Below are 22122 nucleotides of genomic sequence, written 5' to 3'. Positions count from 1 at the left end.
TGTCAAATCAATGACAGCTATTTTATGTATTACTGAGTTAACAAAATAATAAACTAACGATCTATATCTGTGAGGATGAGTTCGTGATGATCAGGAGAGTAAGCGAAAAAAAATACACCCTTAAGTCTCAGAACTATAATAATCCCGTTGATGTTTTAAGGTGACTCGTTGCGATACGTCCCTTTTGGTGGCCCTTTATCCCGACATGACCGGAAAACCAACATTTTCCGTGGGATCAATAGCCCTCTTCCGTCTCTTCCCCTCACGGGGGTCCAACTGCGTTCTCACTAGGTTAATGTTTATCCGATTACCCCGTCCGAGTTTTGTTGTTTCCCATCGGAATCCTGAGTGAATTATCTTCCGGGGTTTGTTTTGTGTGCCTTCCACGGTCACCACCTTCATCGGAATCCCGGGATTTTTTGTAGAAGACTCCACGTAAGATCGAGTATCAACCCATTCATGACAACGTTTCATTGTATGCCTGTCGCGAATGTACCATTCCATATTGCACTGACCGGGCACAGAAATTTTGTATAATATACCATATACAGAAATCACATGGCACTTATGTTTACGTTTTAAGCGTTTTCCGTTTAACAAGAACCGCGCCTTACCGAACCACGCCACGCTAGAGTGGTTTTGACGCACGGTGAAAACACTAAACTGTTGCCCCAAGAAGTGAATCGTCTCATCGTATAATGATGCAATCAAAGTGGTTGTCCCGTGGCTATTAGATGAGGATTTATATGAAGGAATACACATAAATAAGGCAACGAAGATCGTTTTTAAGATATATAAAAATTGAGAGAGAAAGAAAAAAAGGAGAGAAAGAGAGGGATTTGGATCGATACTTTATCTCGAGGGAGAATGTTACAAACAGCGATTTATAGCGTTATGATTTTATGTCATAATTTGAATTATTAAATAATTTACTTTAGAATCACTTCTAAACGAAGTACATTAACTTTGGAATCGAATTCGGAATAATGTTCGAAATTTGCATTTAAAATTAAATATTCCTAGGATATTTGAAGTTCACAAACAGAGCAATAGCATAATGTGTAATACGTTTACTTTAAATTCGTTCATGGGTTAGGCGAAATTGCAATTTCCGAAAAAAAATTTATTTGAAATACTTTTTTTTTAAATCACCTGAAATAATGAGAGCATGCGATGTGCTTATGTTTATAAAAAATCAATGTTTTATAATGCTTATAATGATATTATTACTGGCATCACATCAAACGTGTCCAATAGCTTAGAAATTACTGAATGTGCGTAATTTCAACCCGAGTCAAATGGACGTGGTTAATTCGATGCGTGCAATTTTGGCGAATCGATATTTCGACGAATGCCAAATCGACGCGTTTTGTAATACAATTATATCATCATTTGATAAGAAAATACTTCGACGAAAGTTATGTATAATAGATGCAAGACATTTATGACGCATTTTATTTTATAAATCTACTATTGTTTTAATTTGTATAACTATAAATGACCAATTTTATTTACGTTATCTTTAATGCTATCCGTATCGTTAAATTTTCATCATGCATTTTAATAAACACAACATATATGACAACACCAGTACACCAACATAAGATGTAAATATAACTAATAGAGTGTTCGCTGAGACTTGAATATTACTACTCTTAGCCACTGTTATAATTTTTTTTATAAAAAAAAGGAATTAAATATTACATAATTAACATGAGAATAACCCAATTATGGTTTAGAGCAGTTCTAGCAACATGATTAACTTTAATCAAGGTCCAGCTATTTATTTTATGCGAATTGAATTCATGTCAATTTATTAACTTTCGACCACCGGATGTTTTGTAATGTAAAAATGTATCTTCCAAATTAAATCACTACGGAAAAATTAGAGATAGCGTTGATACCATAATTAAGACCACAGTTTTGACGATTGGAAAATAAAATAACAATAGCAAATTTCAGTGCATATACAAGACCGAAGTATATAAGTTTAATATCATATTACATTTACAAATAACATAAACGATGATAACAGCTAAATAAATGCGAATGTGCAAAACTCCCGTAAATAGACTTTTTTAACTCAAGTTAAGTTAATATGTATCAATAAGAAAAATTTATAAATTAAAAGTTAAGTTTTGGTTAACTGAGTTAAGTTAAAAGTGAATACACATTTTTTTTTTTTAACTTTTTATACAACGTTAACGTTATTTTTTAACCACGTAAAACTAAATGATTTACTATAGTCCTTTAAACAGTATATATTTCATTGGAGTTTTTCGTTTCTAAGAAAAACACATGACTAAATATCTTGAGATTGAAAGACATTAAGGAATAAGATATAATTGAAAAAAATTAAACATCTACTTAGATTTTAGTGTAGGTATATATTTTTTTTCGAAATTACGATGTCACATATCGTTGATCGTCGACAACAATAATATACCATATAGCTACTCTTATAAGTCTATTATTATTGTTACTCGATATTTGTTATAGGTAAATAAATAAAATTAACAACATAAAACCTATTTATCATAAAATATTTTCTGATACATAGGGTGTTACTTTAGATTACAGAGTGATTGGAAAAATTTAATATTTTTAACTTTAATCAATTCAGGATAAATATATTTTGGCATGAAATCAAAATAGAATAAAATAGTGAAATGAAAAACAAAATAAATTAACTCAATTTATTTCTTAAAATGAAAAAGTAATTATTTAATTAAAAATACATTTAGTAAGTTTATAGTGAATTAGATGAAAATCGAAAATTTAACTTAATACGAAATTAACTTTTTAACTTAACTATAACTTTTTAATTCGTTAACGCCCAACTTGGCTATATACTATTTATATAAAACATTCGATTCACTTTTGTAAACCAATAAATTATTGTTCGCAAAACTATTTGTATTCTGAATATGAAATATATCATTGGTGAATATTAATATACTTTGTTTTATTAAAACCTTCAAATCGTTTGCAAATTAAAACTTAATTGGAATTCGATGAATTTCGATTTGATATGTTATTATATTTGACTGTATACATTTAATTATAAATCATAAAAATAAATTCAAAATACCATGAATGGGTATTCAAATAATAACCCGACTGACGTATCTTTTAATATATTGTATATTTAACTATTACGTATTTTTCCATGCCTACATATATCCACATAAACAAATATAATTGTAACATACATGGTGGTTTAGTTGATGCTCACGTTTAATTTGTGATTGAACTCGTAGTATTGTTGAAAACTAAATTTATATTTTAATATTGATTGACGGGTGACGGAGCTTAATAGAAAATAATCAAAATCATAATCATTCAGGATCAAAAAGACATTTTATACATGTGATTAAATTCAGTTCTTGGAATAATGTTTTAATAACTTAAATCAAATTGTAAATAGTTGGTTTAAAATTAATCTATATTGATTTCGAAAGAAACACTCTCATTTTCTTCGGTATTAATAGAGTACCTCAGTAACTGCCATAATTTTACAACTTTATGTATACAGCTTGCCATATTATGAATACTGCTCATAATATAATGAACACATACCATTAATAGAGTTTAAAATGTAACTTACCTTCATTTTTGGGAGTTTTTTATCATTTCTATACCAAGTGATTGACGCCGGTGGTCTTGATCCAGCCGAATGGCAAAGTACATCATATCTCCGATCAGCTACCAGGATTTCATCCACGACAGAAAATGTTACTGTAAGCGGTGCCACTGCAATTTAAAAATATTATACAGCAATTTTAATTGTTTTATTTAATTAGTAGTTTAACGAACGGTTACAATTACAAAGATAACCTTGAAAGAAATCAATATACAAGGCATTTAAAAATATAAATTAAATTGTAATAAAAAATAAAATTAACAATTTAAAAAAAAAAAAAATGAAATTGTATGAAATATATAGTAATATACAGAAATTCAAACACATTTTAAACGAACCTATTAAATAGTTAAACATAAATTGCGTAATAAGTGTATATAAGATGTATTTTGTGAAAAATTTTCAAATATTAAGTATAATACACAGTCAATAGGGTTATTAAACTATTTTTGTATGTGTTTTGATTGAAAAACTGCTATGCTTGATATCACATCATAAATTATATTTTAATATGTTTAACCTTTTGAACATCAACCGTGATCTTGTTTTGTTCCCGTGGAATAACAAGTTTATTTGAATCTATAAAAAAATTAGGAAAATAAAATACCTACTCTTGCTCACATTATTTTACCGAGTTCCTAGCGTGCATTCAAATTATTTATCAAAAAATTGATTTAATTTAATTTAATGAAATTTATTTATATTTTGTTTGTGCAAAATAATATTGTCCAATTCAAATCGGCGATAAATATGAAATATGAAATGAATAAATAAAAAATATTGATTGATAATTCGACAAAAAAAATATTATTATGACTGGATACGTAAATATATATACATGTATATGAAATATATTTATATGGTGTTTGATAAAAAGAATAATTTTTCCCGTAGGATCTGTCTACACGTCTGTATGCTATTTGGTAAACGTATATATAAATATAAATAAATATTAGCACGCTTGGGGATTAAAATTTTTCTATTTTGAAAATTCAGGAACCAAAGTGAAAAATATTACTTTGAATGTTTTAATGGAAATCATTTTTCCCATGAGATATGGAGATATCAGTTTTCCATAAATAATAAATCTGGTTATGAAAGCCGTACGTTCGTATAGGTAGTATTAAATAATATAGAAACTTAAGTATTTAAACTAATTGCCGAATTAAGAATTTCCACCTAAACCATTTTTTTCACAATTTCACAAATACGGAAAATAAAATTTTCAAATACACACGTACGCATGTGTATATTATATACGTATTATGTATTTGTCTGAGTGTATGTGCGTATGGGCATGTGTATTGTATGTGTAGGAGTTTTGTTTCCGAATTTATTAGTAATTTGCGACCAAAATGTGAACTATATTTCAAATAATAATCTTGATTATCTTATTTGTTTTTTTTTTGTTCAAACAATACACAATTTAATTCGACACGCTCAACTTTAATTTTATAATTTTTAAAAACAGGATTATATAGTAGTTTAAAAATGTATTCACAATCACAATCATTGTTTATATTTGTATATTTGGTTTCTAAATATTACAATTGGTTTTTCATTCAAAGGTCCCTCTTTTAAACGTTTGATTGAAGTGTTAAGGATTACATAAAAAGGAACAATATAACAAGACAATATTAACTCCATTATTATATTAATATAACTATATTTTTACTGGTATAATAAATATATCAATATATTTATACGAATATCTTATATTTTTATGTCGTTTTACTAAACATGTCGGTTTTCAGCCCTTAAGATGAAACAGTAGAAATAATAAGAAAATAAAAATAAACATGTTATTATTATATTTTTACATACAGGACCCAATAAATTTCAACTAAGTTATAATATATTATTTTTAGTGTACTATATATCTCAGTTAGAAATTTGTATGAAACCCAGTGGGCAGTATTTACTTATAGTGAATAACGTTCCGTAAATAGAATAAAAGTGTTTGTTTGTTACATTTTATAAGCGAAATGATGTTCAACTGTATTTTGTGGGAAGATTTATTTAATGAATAAATTTATAGCGTAGTTTTATTTTAAATTTTTTACTTTTTAATACTGAAAAAATCAATTAAGGTAAATGAGCATTTGAGTTATTCCCACATTACAGAATTTGCACTTTATAGAACATATTTAAGTTGCTAAAAATAATCATCGATTGTGATACTGCGAGTGTAAACATCGATAATATAGTATTTACTACTGTATATAGTGAAGGTCGATGTAATTATTTGTGGAGTTGATTACAGAGAACTTTTAGAAAAATAAAAGTAATTCTCTATGTGGAAATCATAAAATGTTAACAGTTTTGCGTCAAATTACAAAGTTTTTTTCTAGCTCTATAATTGGTAGTATTTAATTATTTTTTTCTCTATGCTTTGAAATTTTTTATTACATAGTGCTACGTTTTCTATTGCATAAAATACAATTTTAAACAGAAGCGTTAAGATAACGTTCGATTATCCTTATAATTTTATTGATCATGTTTATAAGGAACATAATTAACAAAAAACAACATAAAATTATATTATTTTATGTATAGGATAGCGATGTCAGTTTTATATTTTATACGGTCTCAAAAGTCATTAATCGCCATAGTAAGATAGAATAATTTGAGTGGCGTTAAGTCTCTTGACAGCATTATATTACAATAATAATAATTATAATAACTGCACACACGCATATGTACATACGTAAATACGTACAATATACTCTATTTCATTGCTTTTAATGAATATTAACTAGTTACCTAATGTATGTTTACGTGAATATACGTAGTAACAAAATCACCAATCTGAGCATATGTATATTATAATTTATACATATTTATAAATGTATACGTTCATTAATTAATCGCAAAGGAAATGTATACAACCTATTTTGATTAAAATACAACATTCGAAATTTTCCCGCTCGATTATCGTGCAATAATTTTAACATCAATAGTAATGTAATTGTTAACAGTTATACGTATTATATTACACCTAGACTATACATTTTTTTTTTTTATTTTCATGTTGAAAATTAATAACAGTGATAATTTATCTAAATATGCACACATTAATTGTCATTTTTTATCCTACCACTGTTATTGAACAAACTTAATCACTATTATTACACAGTATAATAACATTCTAGAAGTATAAATAAATTTCGTAAGTTCAAACAAAATTGATATAAACGCATACTGAGAATATACAATTTTAAAGATTAAATTAGGTTAACATATTAAAGTAAACTGTAGGCAATAATAAAAATGATTGGAACTATAAAAGTATTTTGGTTGTTTATAAAAACGTACGGTACACGATTTTTTTGAAGCTAAAAGTAATAGAAAATAAATAAAAATCCTAGTGTGTGTGTGAATAATATTTATTTAAATTTTTTTTTAATTTGATAACGGCGTGTTTAGCTGTACCTTCTGCAAAGTAAAAATAATACAAGGAATACTATTTTATTACTATCACATCATACAGTAAATTTATTCAAATGTGAATTATAAATACGTGCTTTAATTATTCTGTCTCTTTTATTGTCAACATCAAAAAGTCTTATTCTTTTTCCCACGTTAATAAATTGGTGCTCCACGGCAGGAGATTAATTCTACGCAAATTAATATACATTAAAAACCTAGAAAACTAGTTGCGAGTATAATTAGTAAGTTCCTACACACTCGGTTAGTAACTAATTCCACGTCAGTAACCCGTTTGGATCTCGATAGCAAAAAATAATATTACTAAGTCGATGAATCATTAAAAATTATTCAATCCAATATAGAACACTTTGTCGCATTCATATCAAAAACGTGAGATAACTATGAGAGTACAATTAATAGAGTAAACGAATCTTGATTGTCATTTGTCATCATGTAAGTTAATTTATAGCTCACTTGTTAATAGAAAAAAAAACATCTTTTGATTCTAAAGGAGTGTTATACAGTTAAGGAGATCACTCCCGAGAGAACGAAAATGTGTATTATATATATGATTTTTTTTTTCTATACCTGATGAATTTTCGCGCACCCTTTGTTACGGTTTGAACAGTCAGTGATGATGGTAAAATAATCAGACATGCGTCGAACGGAGAGGGCGTAAAAAATTTCTTTAACACCAGAGGACATTGTTCTAAATAACGCTTTGTTGTAATAGTTTAGAAAAAAAAAAACACTACTTCCTTTTATTTTTACATTCAATTTTTCATCAAGGATCCGAATTTTTTTCCCGTGTACACACAATTACGAATAGTAATTATATGGTAGTGTTACGTAAAATGTGGGTCAAAATGATCAAAAAAAGGTAGAGAAAGAAATAAATAAAGGGACAATAATAAAGATAATGGATTCACGAAAGGGTAATAAAGTTCGTTTTTTTTCTTTTGCGCTTTCTTTTCCTTCTTGCTTAATTCTGACATCCAATTAAGACGTTTGGATCGACGACTCTACCAACACTTTTGGTTGCTTTCGGCGATATAAGCCACCGGTATTTTAGAAATATATATTGGTCGAGTTTTAATTAACCACCGACAAAAGATGTAAAGAAATTCGCGAACGAAAAATCTTTTGTGCTTTATTTTTAAAACTGTTCGTGAATAGGTATACTCACATCTGAGGTCCAACATGACGGATGCTTGTCGCGGATCCATGAGCTTGGTATTGGCAGCCTGACATGTGAATACCGAGTTGAAATCGTTACGGCTGACAGCCGGCCAATGCAACCTGTTTTCGATCACGTCACCATCATTGTGTTCACACTTTTCGTCAACTACTTTATCATTCTTGAGCCACAATACCCGTGGTGGAGGATTTCCTAAAAGAGGAAAAGTAAATATGAAAAATAATTTTTCAAACGAATCAATTATGAGAAAATATTAACAATATATTTCATATTCTTGCATTATCTGTACAAAATATTTAATAATCAGTAATTCAATTGAAAAATAATTATTATTATTATTATTAAAAATCGGACTTATACATCATGATTAATGACCCTAATTGAAAACGAATAGTATATCGTGTACTATGTGGATAGGTCTGATGTGTGAAAATTTGTAAATGTGCATTTATGGATATTTCTGAACTCAGATGCTCTATAGCATATCTAATTCAGATTGAGCACGTAAAGAGTAAAATCGTTCTATTTAATATAATATTGAAGATTGATATCTACGGTTAAGATTTCATACTTAATGCAAAAATAGTACAATGATAAATATGTTATACATTTTAACTAGAAATACTTATTCATAAGACCTTTTAAAAACGAATAATGGTTTATGATTCATTAAATAATACGTATTTTCAAAACTAAAAAAAAAAGGTAAAGTAAACAAAATGAACAATACAATTGTTGTGATTCGAATTTATTATTGTTGTATTATTCTAAATACTTATTTAAAATCTAGATTAAATGAGTTTCTTTATGAACATCGAAAATCCATCATGCATTTTTTAATGAATGTTTATAACAAATAATTTGTAGATTCGAAGAAAAGTATAATACACCTTTTATTGTTCTTTGTCTTTTTACCTATTTTTTTTAATCATTAAAGTTCTTGTAATTTTCAAATATATTTAAAAACAATGGCGTTATTGATATAGAACTATTTGACGGAGGTACTCATTTTCATGCTAAGTAGCGCTACGAGTATGATATAAAATTATTTGTATAACTATAATAAATAGTTGAATGAATAAACCACAACAACCACCAAGGTATTTAATTTAAAAGTTACAATTAATTAAAGTTTTTGTAAATGACTGCGTATAAAATATTTAAAATAAAAAATATAATTGTATCTATTTGTAATCAAAGATATATGGTATGAACAGTAAAAAAAAAATCTGTTGTCGTTTGATAGTACATAATCACAAGAAAGATTAAAACTTTTCTAATTGAATTATTTTGTTTTGAATTTAATTAAAATCATATTTAAAAATACTTGATTTTATGTTTCATCTCTTTTATTAGTCCAAATATATTGTATGCATTAAATTATTTTAATAAAATGATACATAATATAAATAACTAAAAACAAAAAAAAGGTTACATTTTTATTAAATATAATAAATATGACAAAACTACATAATATACCAAATATTTCTTGCCAATATCTAACTAAATGCATTTTTAAGTCTATATTTTAAAATTGATATCTGCTCAAAGCTTTCGATAACCATTCGAAGTCTATGTATTTCGTTTTTTTCCAGTGATTAATCTACCCACGGACATGAATCTAAACTACCCTTTCTTTATTTTTAAATACTCCAGATAATTCTTCCTACCAAAGCTTAAGATACATTTTATGATAATATTTGTATGTGCAAATGTTACTCTATGTACCCAGTTATATAATATTATTGCATTCTTAACATTTTTACCATTCTCTTGAATAATATATTTTTTTTAAATGTTAATATATCATGTAGCATAACTAATATTCAAGTAAATAAATGTATTATTTAATGAATTTATACATTTAAGAACGTTTATTAACTATAATTATAAATGTCTAATTGTAGAGAATGGGGAACTGAGAAGTTCGAAACTTCCCATACGAGTAGCATGCTTGTTGTTAAATATTAGATTTAAAAATATTTTTTAAACAATATTAAACATTTTTTGCTTCATAATAATAATGGAGAAAAATACATAATAATATATAAAAAGAAATAAAAAAAAAAAAAAAAAAGAAACCATAAAACCAATACGAATAATATTATTACGGCACTTATATATAGGCAATATCGGTACACCGACGTCGATAATACAAAATGACCATTTTTTTCATCGTAACAGTGATAATTTATTATTTATTTTATTATTGTATCATTATTGTATAAATAATATATTATTTACAAAAACAACAATACTTTCATTGATAATCTTTAAATTACATATAATTAATCGTTAACAAACCAAATGCCATAGCTATAGTTAATGTTAATAATAAACTATTATACTAATTAAATAAATATAAATAATATATAAATCTAACTTGAATAAGATTAACCACTGAACGATCTGAGAATGGGATGAAATTAATGAAATGGCTATTGAATCGGCAGATATTTAGTTCGGTATTTGGTAGAATATTGGAAAAGTGAAGTAAACCTTTTTTTTTCTAATGGTGAAGATTACGGTACCATGTGTCTCAGCTGTTGCCACCGATTATGTTTCGACAGGGTAGATAAATCGGTGAATAATAACGACAAAAGTATAAAGTAAGAGTGAGATAGTTGAAGGCAGGTAACAGAAAATGAAAAGAGAAGCCAATGAAGTTCAATCTCGAATAGACCCTAGAAATTGGATATTTAGCTTGGACCTCCTGCTCTTTATAAATTAAGAGCAATTTATTCGGACAGGTGATATAAACATTTTTTTTTTCTTAATCTGCTCCGCTCCACCGGACAATTTTTATCGCCATAAAATCTTTCGACACATTTTTTCACCGTATAAAATGAAAGATAAATGGTTCAACGTATAATACTCTTCGGTGATGCAAAGCGAAAAAGAAATCAGAATTTAAAACCTTTTGTTTTAATATTATTATTATTATTATTATTTTCATATTTTTTTTAACACATTATAATCACGGTTAGCAGTTTAACAACTACTTACCTAACTACAGTGACTGTTTTTCATCACTGATATTGGGTTTATTGCGTGCGCGTGTATAGTAACAATTTCGACGGTCTGTCATAACTAAACGGAAATATGGATTCGCAGGGTTTGTATTAAAATAAAAATAATAATAATAATAATGATTATTATTACTATTATTATTGTTGTTATTATACCGTGCCTGAAATAATCACAGGGGTGTTCCGCACGCAGAGCTGTATACCCGAGCTGATAATTTAATTTTGTTCTGTCAAAACTTCGGGCATTTTAATAAGTGCACGGTGGAAAGAGATATTAGTACGATTAGCGAGCTTTTGTTGTTGAGATAACATTTTGATTAACCGACGTCCATCACAAGAGTGCATTGCATACGAGATTTCGAAAGGAAGGGTCGACACGGTTCGGGAACACATCGTGTTACGGTCGGAGATTGTTAATTTGCAGTAGACTCCGATCGCAGACATTATAGGGATCGTATGCACGGAAATGCTTAAGGTCATAGTGCGGCACGTGGACTCACACGTACCGCCGAGGCGAGACGGAGAACTGCGGGGAAGGAATTACAACCGATCAGTGGTCGGTTGGCGGATACGTGGTACACGTAAAGGTCAAAAGTCGACACCACGTTAAAACTGCGGTATGAAGTATGAAACAGGAGCAAGGACGTGAGGAACGATGGCTTTATCAATCTGGAGAGCATCACGAGTGCTTAAATTATACAATGCTGACCCAAGTATTTGGACGTTGATGATGGAACAACAACTCGATCGAGATGTAAAGTTGCTGCCGAAACGGTGTACCATAATTGTCACCGGAACTGCAACTGATTTTCGTGAAAACAAACACACAAACACGATATACGATAAAATTATAATCGAAAAGATTTATTTTTATTTTTCTCTCTTCTAATAATATACTAATAATATATTCTCACCGTGTTGACGATAATTTTGTTTATACATCAACGGTTGGTATAGTATTATTTTTATTTTTTTTTTCAGCAATTTGCAAAATTTATCGTTGAGAAATCTAAAACAATTTATCAATGCGATGAAATAATCGAAAATTTGATTAAAAATCAAATGTTGGTTTCGTTTGGTTTGCATACAAAACGTAAATGATTAACATTTAATAAAACGTTTTTAGATAATACTAAACGCAATAAAAACAAAAACTTTTTTAAATTTTCTGTATGTTCACCAATTAAAATATATGTTTTAAGAGTAAATCAAAAAATGTGAAAAAACATTTATGTTTTAATTAGAAATATTTCTACATTAATAATTGCTACATTTTTGATAGCAAAAAGCGTTTATATTATTAAATCTTAAAAAAAAAAATCAATATGAGAATATTGAAGTATGTTCGTTAAATTAATAATTTTATACTATGAAATAATACACAAGTAGAATGATGTATAAATAAATAACGAAGAGAAAAAAATTAATATCAGTAAAAAGGACTATAAAATACACTGTATTTTTGATAAAATAAAGTAATAAATAAATTATGATTGAAATAAAATGGAAAAAACAACATGAAGGAAGTTATTGTAAAACAATATAAGCTTGTAAAAAAGGGTTCGAAATTAAATGTTAATAGTAATCAAAAATCGATTACCTAAATTAAACGAAAAAAATAAACATCTTATCAAAATATGTTTACCAGCATACGGTATTGAGCTTGATAGCTTAATAATGATCGTTTCTGAGCGTACTGCATGTAATTACATGCAATACATTACAATTGTAAGGCAATTTTTTTTTTTTTTTTTTTAATCGCTTTTATCATATATTTCTAATTAACTATGGGTCTTAAAAAAATATACAAAAAGAATATTATTTATTCAATACACGAAAAATTTTGTGATCGGAATTAAAAGTTCAGAAATATGTTCCAATGATTTATAATAGTCAACATCTTTAATACAATTTTGTATAAAATGTTAAATTTCACTATCCGCACGTTAAGGGAAGTAATATAATTGAAATCAGAATTATAGTTATTCGTTAATAAAAAACGTATTGAAGGAAACCGATTCAACCTAAAATTTGTGATATTAAATAAACAAATAATTGTGCAATTAACTCATTTGTTACGACAGTAATAAATAATAATTCTATTAAATATAATACACTCTACTATAAAAATATATTTAATAAGTACTATTTACAAAGCTAATAGTACATTTAATAAATGCCACGGTTAATATACTAAAAAGTCCCTAAACTATATCATAATTCGATTATCTATAACTACTTAACCAATTTATTTTATGAGAATTCTGAATTTTAAATTAAAGTTTTACAATGACATCAATTAATTTTATTTGTAAACACCAATAACTTAAAGTATAGTAGCTTTTATTTTTACTTTAAAATGAAATTAAACGAAAAACAAATTTTTGAAATCATGAAAAGTATAGAATGTATGTTAGCAAAACGGAAAAATGTTATCTGTGGTCACGAAATTGTTAAATTTTTATGAAGTTATTTTTTCAAATAATGATATTTGCGTGCAAATTATCATTTACTAGTTTATATAGAAATATTTTAATGCACACAGTTATAAGTTAATATTAGTTAATATATATATATATATATTGAAATCTAATCTCATTTTACTATATATTATTACTGTACAAAACAAAGAGCAACTTTAAATGGTGCTTGATTTGTTGACTGCCTAATCTAAATGTTTTTTTTTTTTATTTTAAAATTATGCAACGAGTATTTTTATATTTATATAGTCATAAAGATGCATTATATTTATATGTACATCTGTAAGGAAGCCATTAATGTAAAATATTAATTAATTCTTTTATAGATAATTCTTATCCTATGAACTTGTAAAGAAAAAATACAAGTAGACGAATTCATAAGAATTTTAAGTTATTTCTTTATAAATAAGACATTTAAATCTTTCAAAGGGTATGTTTTTTTAAAACGAACAAAATTCTTTTTTTCTCTTTTTAAACAATATTTTATTTCATCATTCAAAAATATTCTGTTTTTCTGTACGCAAGTATACATATTTTTTTTAAATTTAATAATATGAACTCCTATTTTAATTTTATTGGTATAAGAAATATCTGTTATGTTTTCAAAGGGTTCAATATAAATTTCTATATACTTATGTGCTTTGTGACATCAGAGAAGAAGTAACTTATACAACGAATATACAATTTATTACTTTCAAAATGATATCGTATTCAACCAATTTATAATTTAAAATAAATAATAATAATATAATAATAATTTTATAATTTATAATATTTGTCACATACGTAAGTTTTTAAACTAATATCTTAAAAATAATGTATTATGAACGAATAGATGTGTACCTACGATGAAATGTTTCAATAAATGATAAACGACCGAAAGATTTATAAAATTGACAAAACCAATAACATTTTCAAAAATCTAAATTTTTTTAATTTAAAATCATATGGAAAAATTTTTAAATAATAAGTATAAATATTATAATTAAACTTTTTAATTTATATTTTTAAATCTTTCATATTTCATATACTATATTTATTGAACAAGTTTATAATTTATTTATTATGAGTTTTTTCTTCGTATTTACCCCGAAAAGTTTGTTTTTCCAACATTGAAAATATTTTCATTTACACGCATAATAAAGTAAAATTATATTCAATTATAACACTTAAGAACTGAAAAGTTTGGTTATTAGTTTTTCAAACGAAGGAGACAAGCTTTTATTTTTTTAAATTTTTGTACAGAATGGAAGCTACTCGTATTTGTTTTACAATGACAACATTTTAAACGCTTTTAGGATAATAAAAGTGAATCGATTTTTATTTTTTCAAGATGTAGATCATTCAATTATAATCTGTTCGGAGTTTTTATGTTTTTATATTAAAATAATGCAAAATCGACCAATTGTTTTGTATTTTATGGAGCGTTGAAATAAAAAAATTAGTATAATTTTTACATTTATATTGATATTTGAATATGTGTTTTGATTTAAATGTTGATCATAGGCTTGTCGTTGTTTTAAATTATTGGTTTAATATTATTTTTTTTTAATATTAATCTTTTTGTACAGTGTTTTTCAATTTTTATTATGATGTGGCATCTTTAATTTAATATGAAATTATTATTGCTCTATAAGATTTAAGATACAGACAAATTTCCTATAAAAATCGTTAAAATAATAGGGAATTACATAGGGTGTATAAATAATTCATGTCTCCCTCTCATTATACACAAATGTTTCCTTAGGAGTTGTGGCCCACGATTTAAGATGTAATATTCTAGTATAAAAGAATATTTAACAGTGTTTCGAAAAAAAAAAATAAAGAATGCAAACAGACAATATTTCTGAAAAAAATCTTACTTTTCTAACTTTTTAGTTCATATCTGTTTAATCGATATCAATGAAATTAAAATAGTTAATTCTATATCATCTAATATTTTTCTTACATTTGTAGTCTCTAATAGTGGAAATTAATCACATTTCCTATTATAATTATTTATGAAAGACAGCAATTTTAAAAATTTTTAATTTAAATTTTCACTAATGATCTGAAACTCTATGTACATATTTATTCAATATATAACTGTGGTAAACTACAAATACATTTGAATCAGTTTCATTCTTGTGCAATTCTAACTTTATTGTAAGTGTAGAAAAATTTTCACAAATAGTTTTTTAATGCCGTTAATATTATTGAAAATTTAATTATAAAAATAATACTTTTTTCTTGGTGGAGGGTCAAGGTCAATCGTCGATCCAGATGGAGATCTAAGTAGCGGATATATTTTGTGGGAGAATAGGAAGATTATTAAGATAGATGGTTGGAGATTTTCTTGATCTTAGTATGAAAATGTAATGAGATGTTTTTGATTCGTTTATCTTGATTCCTCAATCCTTGTACTAGGTTTGTAATAGGTTTAAATGTAATTTAATAAAGTTGGATGCTATTTCGGGTTCTGAGTGAAAAGCTAAATGGCTTTATCATCAGCAAAATCTCCTGTGATTAAGTGATTAGTTGTGGGCTGATCTGAGGTGTATAAGTTAGTTAAAAGGGGGGCTGTTACAATACTTTGAGGAACTTCAGCGTAGATAAGACTTATTTCTGATAAAACTGACTCTGCCTGTACAATAAAATGTCTGTGCTCAATGTATAAATTAAATAAAATAAAATAGTAAGGTCGGAAAATGGTTTTTAGTTTAAAAAGGAGGCTTGGGTGCCATATTTTATTAAAGGCTCAAGCCATATATAAAAATCCACTTGAGCTTTTTTTTTTTTTTTCAATCAGTATGTCAACTAATCGATTAATTTGGTAAATAGTGCTGTGATTCGTGTGAAAACTGAATTGGTAATTTTGATTATTTGACTCAATGACTGGAATAAGATGTTTCAAAATAAGATTTTTAAACATTCATTACATTCAAACAACAATCATTATTTGTTTTACTGACCAATAGTGGATTTTTAGCATTTATGTCACGTTCAATTATAAATGTATGATCAAGAGTACTAAACAAGAGTTCATAATAAATTGGGGTGATTGAGTGACGTGGAGGGATATATACTGCGTAAATATTTATGGGGATATTGTTAAGTACCAAAGATATCCCACAATCCTGAAAATAATTTGTTTGATATGGAGGTAAGAAATAGAATATTTAATTTAATTAAGAATACATAATATTTTAATATACGTATAATTAAGAATATTTAATTTCTTGTAATTGCAACCTCTACGTGAGTTGTACCATGTGGTTGATGGGTTTTAAAAATATTGAAGCCTGGTAGGTTTATATATAAAAAATGAGTGCAATAAGTTTTGGAACATAATGCAATATCTATTCTGTTGTTTTGTAGAATAGCTAATAACTCGTCTTTATGGTTAGTTAGACTATTTGAATTTCATGTTAGGATGAGGAATGGATTTGAAATCATGTTATTATATGACATTTTTTTCAGTAATAAGGGTTGAGATAAGAGTGGTAAGGATAAAAATCCGAGGGCTTATGATTGATTTGAATTCTTCAATAAATTCACTAAGCTTAATTAGCGTTTGCATTTCAATAAATATTTACATAAAGTAGTAAGAATTATATTACAAATAACTGAAACATGAAAAAATGATATATTTGATTTCTTATCACACAAAATAGAATTGAAAATAAAAATAAATTGATTGTATAAAGAGAGTATATTTAAAAATAAAAGCATTATGGTAAAAAGGAGTTTAATAAAATCATAAATTAACGAAATATTTTAGATATATAAATGAATTTTTTACCATAAATCAATAGAGACACTAACATTTATTAATGACAGTGTACAATTAAATAAACATTTTTTTTTTTTGTAATTTCTTTCCACAGACATAGCCAATTTCACGGGATTAATAAAAAAATATATATGTGCGTTGCATTAGTTTTGAAGCGGATTTTTTTTAAATACATAAGATATTTTATATTTATTTTAAATCACTTTAAGTAAAATGTTATAAAAATAAATAAATAAATAAATAAATAATTCAAGGAAGTTTAACGAAGCCTTGTGTACAATTCTTATTTGTTCTTATCGATTATTTCGTTTTAGTTTTAAAATAAAATGTCTTAACATTCGCCATTGTAATATTTAAAAGTTCAGACAAAATAATAATAGTTTAAATAAGATAATACTTTTGATTTAATAAATGTATTTTATAAAGTTTAAAGACATTTTTGAGATAGGTGACATTAAAAAAAATTTCAACCAAAAATCTTTTTGTAATTTTACAACAATATGCGGAGTACAACGTAAGTATATAAATTCATAATAATAGTAACTAAAATAAAAATAATTATATATAAAAATGTATGTATATATTAATATTAGCCCTTGTGCAATCTATTTTATGATTAAAAAGTGATTATTTACTAAAATTAAATATTCATGCTATTGATAGATTTTGTTTCTCTTGCAATTTTAAAGCACTACCAACATTCATTAAATCGGCGCTAACTACCCGAAGTTAAAAGGTAACTATACATTAATTGATCGGTCATTAGAAGACATTTATATGGGAAGTATATTTTTAATATAAATGCAAAGACTTGTATATCATAGTAAACCTTTAAAGTAGCGTGTGCAATATATTTTGGCATGTAATGGGTTTTTTTTTCTTCAAATTTGCGCTTTGGGATCGATTAAGATGTCTATCTGTCCGCAAAACGTTAATAATATCGCACTGGTGTGCGTAGTGTTTGCCCCATAATAAATAGTCAGCTAAGTGGTCCGTTTTTTCAATGGATATAACTGAGAACTGTACTGGTGCTTATGGCGTCAATATACAAAACAAACGTTCAACGTTAAATACGCGTGGGAATCGACTATATATATATTTGATATAATTTTCATTTATATGCGTAAAATATTTTTTCCGTTTAAGCTCTAGACATTTTTTAACCACTTGTTCCACCCACTCTTTTTTGGCCCATCAAATATCCACATCGCTCTCTTTTTCTCTTTCCTCTCTAGGTATTTTTCTATATCTTCTTTTTCTCTCGTGTTTAATTTTTTTTAATTGAATTTAACAAATATAAAACAAAATAATCCAGACAAAAATACTACATTAAATTGAAAGCAACGTGTGCACGACACAAGGGTTGAAAGCAGATGACCTCAAAATATGTAACTGGATGATAAAATATCCATTTTTAAATGTGAAGTTTAAACAAGTCATTTATTTTATACTAATTGGCCTTCATTAATTGTTAGTTTGAAATGAAATTAGCACAACCCTTATAAATATTCCCTATGTAATGGTGATCTGCAGTCATCTAAAAAATTATAAACAGTATACAATGATATTTTACTTTTATAATATTTTATACAACATTCAAAATATCGATTTTAATCAAACCAGGTCGATCATTAGTCGATATAATCAAACTATTCTTTGATTACATATTTGAATTACAATTTGAAACTCATATTTATAATTTTTCACTAGTAAACAAACATCTAATTTTAACCATAAATATAATAATTATTTTGGCATGGATGATATAACTGATTGACATATCTAAAGAGTGTAATTTATAATTTATTAAATTTTATGAATTTCAATCATTTCATAATCATTCGTATTATAATTTTTACATAACATATGTTTTGTAATATATAGTTATTTTCCAACACTTAATTTAGATTATATAGTTTATTATGGGAATCTGAGAATAAACTCAAAACAATAAATGAAAATAAAACTCTAAATAAACAGATATTTCATTGAAAACATTTTAAAGGTCTTTTCAAACTTATCAATTGATTTTCTACTTTCAGTTATATGGAAATATTTCAATTAATAATTTTCCTTTGTTAAAATATGGTAGCTTTGATATTAAACTAAGCATTTTTTTAATTAAATGTGTAGAAATATACAAACATTTAATTTTTAAACTTCAAAATAATTTTTACATTTTCAAAATAATCATAACATGTTTATAAGTTTATAATGAGTCAAAATAAGTTATAGTATTTCAATAGGTACATATTTATTATAAAGTATAAAATATTGTAATATTATGAAAAATAATAATAAATAAATTGTAACATTACATATTTTAAGATTATATAGTATATCACACTGTTCTTAATTATTCGACATATTCATTAAAAAATTATGTTTTCGATTTCCTTGTTTAATTTCATATTTTTTTTTTTTTTTTTTTTTTTTTTTGAACTCAAAAAAATAACATCAACAACAAAGGCCATTAGTTACAAACAGGATATGAGTTTAAGTGATTAAATACAAAGATAAGTTTTATAATTAGGTTACACATTTTTTTTTTCTTTTTTATATGAGATTGAACAACTTGTTTTGTAATTTAATATTTATTTTATTTTATTTTATCAATAAATTGTATTCTTTCACAAAATTTTCTTTAATAAAATTGTTTTTATTAAGAATACAAAGAAACAGATTTAAAATTATTTTTAATTCAGTTATTTAAAAAAAAATGTATTCTTTATTTAGAAAATATCAAGAATTTTGTAAAATTTTTTTCGAAAAATATTGTTAAATTCAATGTGTAACGTGTTTTTAAGCGTCCACACAAATTTGATTTGTGATATTTTTTCATCCGACACGTATGCAACAAAATAATTTCGTTTGTAAAATTATTTCTATAAGAAAAAAATCAATCCATACCATAAATGAAATATACTCTGGCTGATTATATATACAAAAACACCAACCAAAGACTAGCATTGTTCTGATACAAATTTGATTATACATTGTACAATATACGCACTTATTTACCGCACCACAATAACCAAAACCGATAGGCTGGCAATCCAAATGCTATTTAGGTGATATCGAATGTTCTAGAACATCCCTCTCCCCATCAGGTGCAAGATCAAAAGGGTTACAATCGGTACCCCGGGGGACTCCACTCCGTGTGTCGTAAATCTAAGGGTCGTCCGGACGCGTTTTGTTCTAGGCGTACGAACCTTCCAAGTGTTCGTTTCAGTTTTCACTCGTGTTTAACGCCGCGTACTCGACAGTTGTCATCGTTGACGTCTATTTGCTCGAGAATACACGTTACAAGGTTATGTTTCGGACTAGCAGCTCATAAGCCGTCCACAGTACATCGAACCGTATTAGTGGTCGTTGTACGTGTCATCATAGTCGCATGGACGCAACCAAACGACCTTAAACCGTCCCAAGTACGGGCATTTGCACGCTCCTTGTGCATTTTCATTTGATAAATGTAATTCATTAGTTGTGTATTTTTACTATTTACGGCAATCTTGGTACCGTACAAGCAATTATTATTATTATTATTATTATTATTATTATTATTATTATTATTATTATGATCATCATCAGTATTAATATTATTATTATTATTATTACTCCTGAAGTCGTTAAACTTGTGTATCAATGTTATTTATTAAAATTATTTATTGAGCGTCACAGCAAGTGCGAGATACTGTCCAACGGACTTTGGACTGGAATGTATATGTAGTTTAAATATATTAAACGTTAAGACTTACATTTTAATTTATTATTTTAGATTAGTCAGCTTAAATAACTTATAACATGCTATATAAAATCCATAAAATAAATATATTACATTAAATAAATAAGTACATATTATATAGATCAAATAAGTCAGTTTTAAAATGAAGTGTAAATTAAAAAAAATGAATTAAGTTAAAAATTTATTTGCTACTCTTTATTTTTTATTTATTTTTATTTAATTCTATCCCTTTATATCTCATTCTATCTCGTTCATTAGATATATATTTATTATTTTATAAATATACATTTTTAATGGGACTTTATATATATATATATATATATACAGGGTGATTTTTTTATCGTGAACCAGTTAATATCTAGGAAAGTATTAGGAATTTTAAAATAATTTTTTTTTTTAAACTTTCTATGTTTTATTATTTTACACTATGTTACAATTTTAATAATTTTAACTTCCTCCCTTATTTGATAAGACATTATCAACTTTTGATTTTCAAATGGCAATACCTATTTTTGATAACGAAAATGTATAAACATACTGAAAAAAATAATTTTAACGTTTACAGAATTTCATTTCAGTAATCCGTTTGCGACTTATTACTGTTTAAATATTTGTTCAATTTACTGCTACTGTGCAATTTATCAAACACAACGGTAAAAACCAGAAGTCAAAACGGAATGATATCTCAATTTAACAATACCCATAACGGTCATAATCGATAATAACTCTTAATAGCTTAACTCTTAATTACTCTTAAGTACTCTATTAGTCTTAATAACTCTTAAGCACCTAACAAGATAGATAAACAATACTGTTGGAAAAAAAA

General features: G+C 26.2%; 1 protein-coding gene across 2 annotated transcripts in view; it reads right to left on the bottom strand.

The window, feature by feature from the left end:
* The window catches only part of LOC112681662 (B-cell receptor CD22-like), a 356479-nt gene that overhangs the window by 107583 nt on the left and 226774 nt on the right, over window positions 1-22122 (bottom strand). For both annotated transcript variants that reach the window (XM_025551937.1, XM_025551938.1), the window contains 2 exons: window positions 8259-8462; window positions 3608-3753 (listed from right to left, as the gene is read on the bottom strand). In XM_025551937.1, the coding sequence (XP_025407722.1) occupies window positions 3608-3753; window positions 8259-8462 (350 nt within the window). The remainder of the gene's footprint in view (window positions 1-3607; window positions 3754-8258; window positions 8463-22122) is intronic.

Source organism: Sipha flava, unplaced genomic scaffold (assembly GCF_003268045.1).
Source record: "Sipha flava isolate LNK unplaced genomic scaffold, YSA_version1 194_pilon_pilon, whole genome shotgun sequence".
NCBI lineage: Eukaryota > Metazoa > Arthropoda > Insecta > Hemiptera > Aphididae > Sipha > Sipha flava.
Note: the sequence above shows the minus strand (reverse complement) of the source record. Positions and strands in the feature narration are given on the sequence as shown.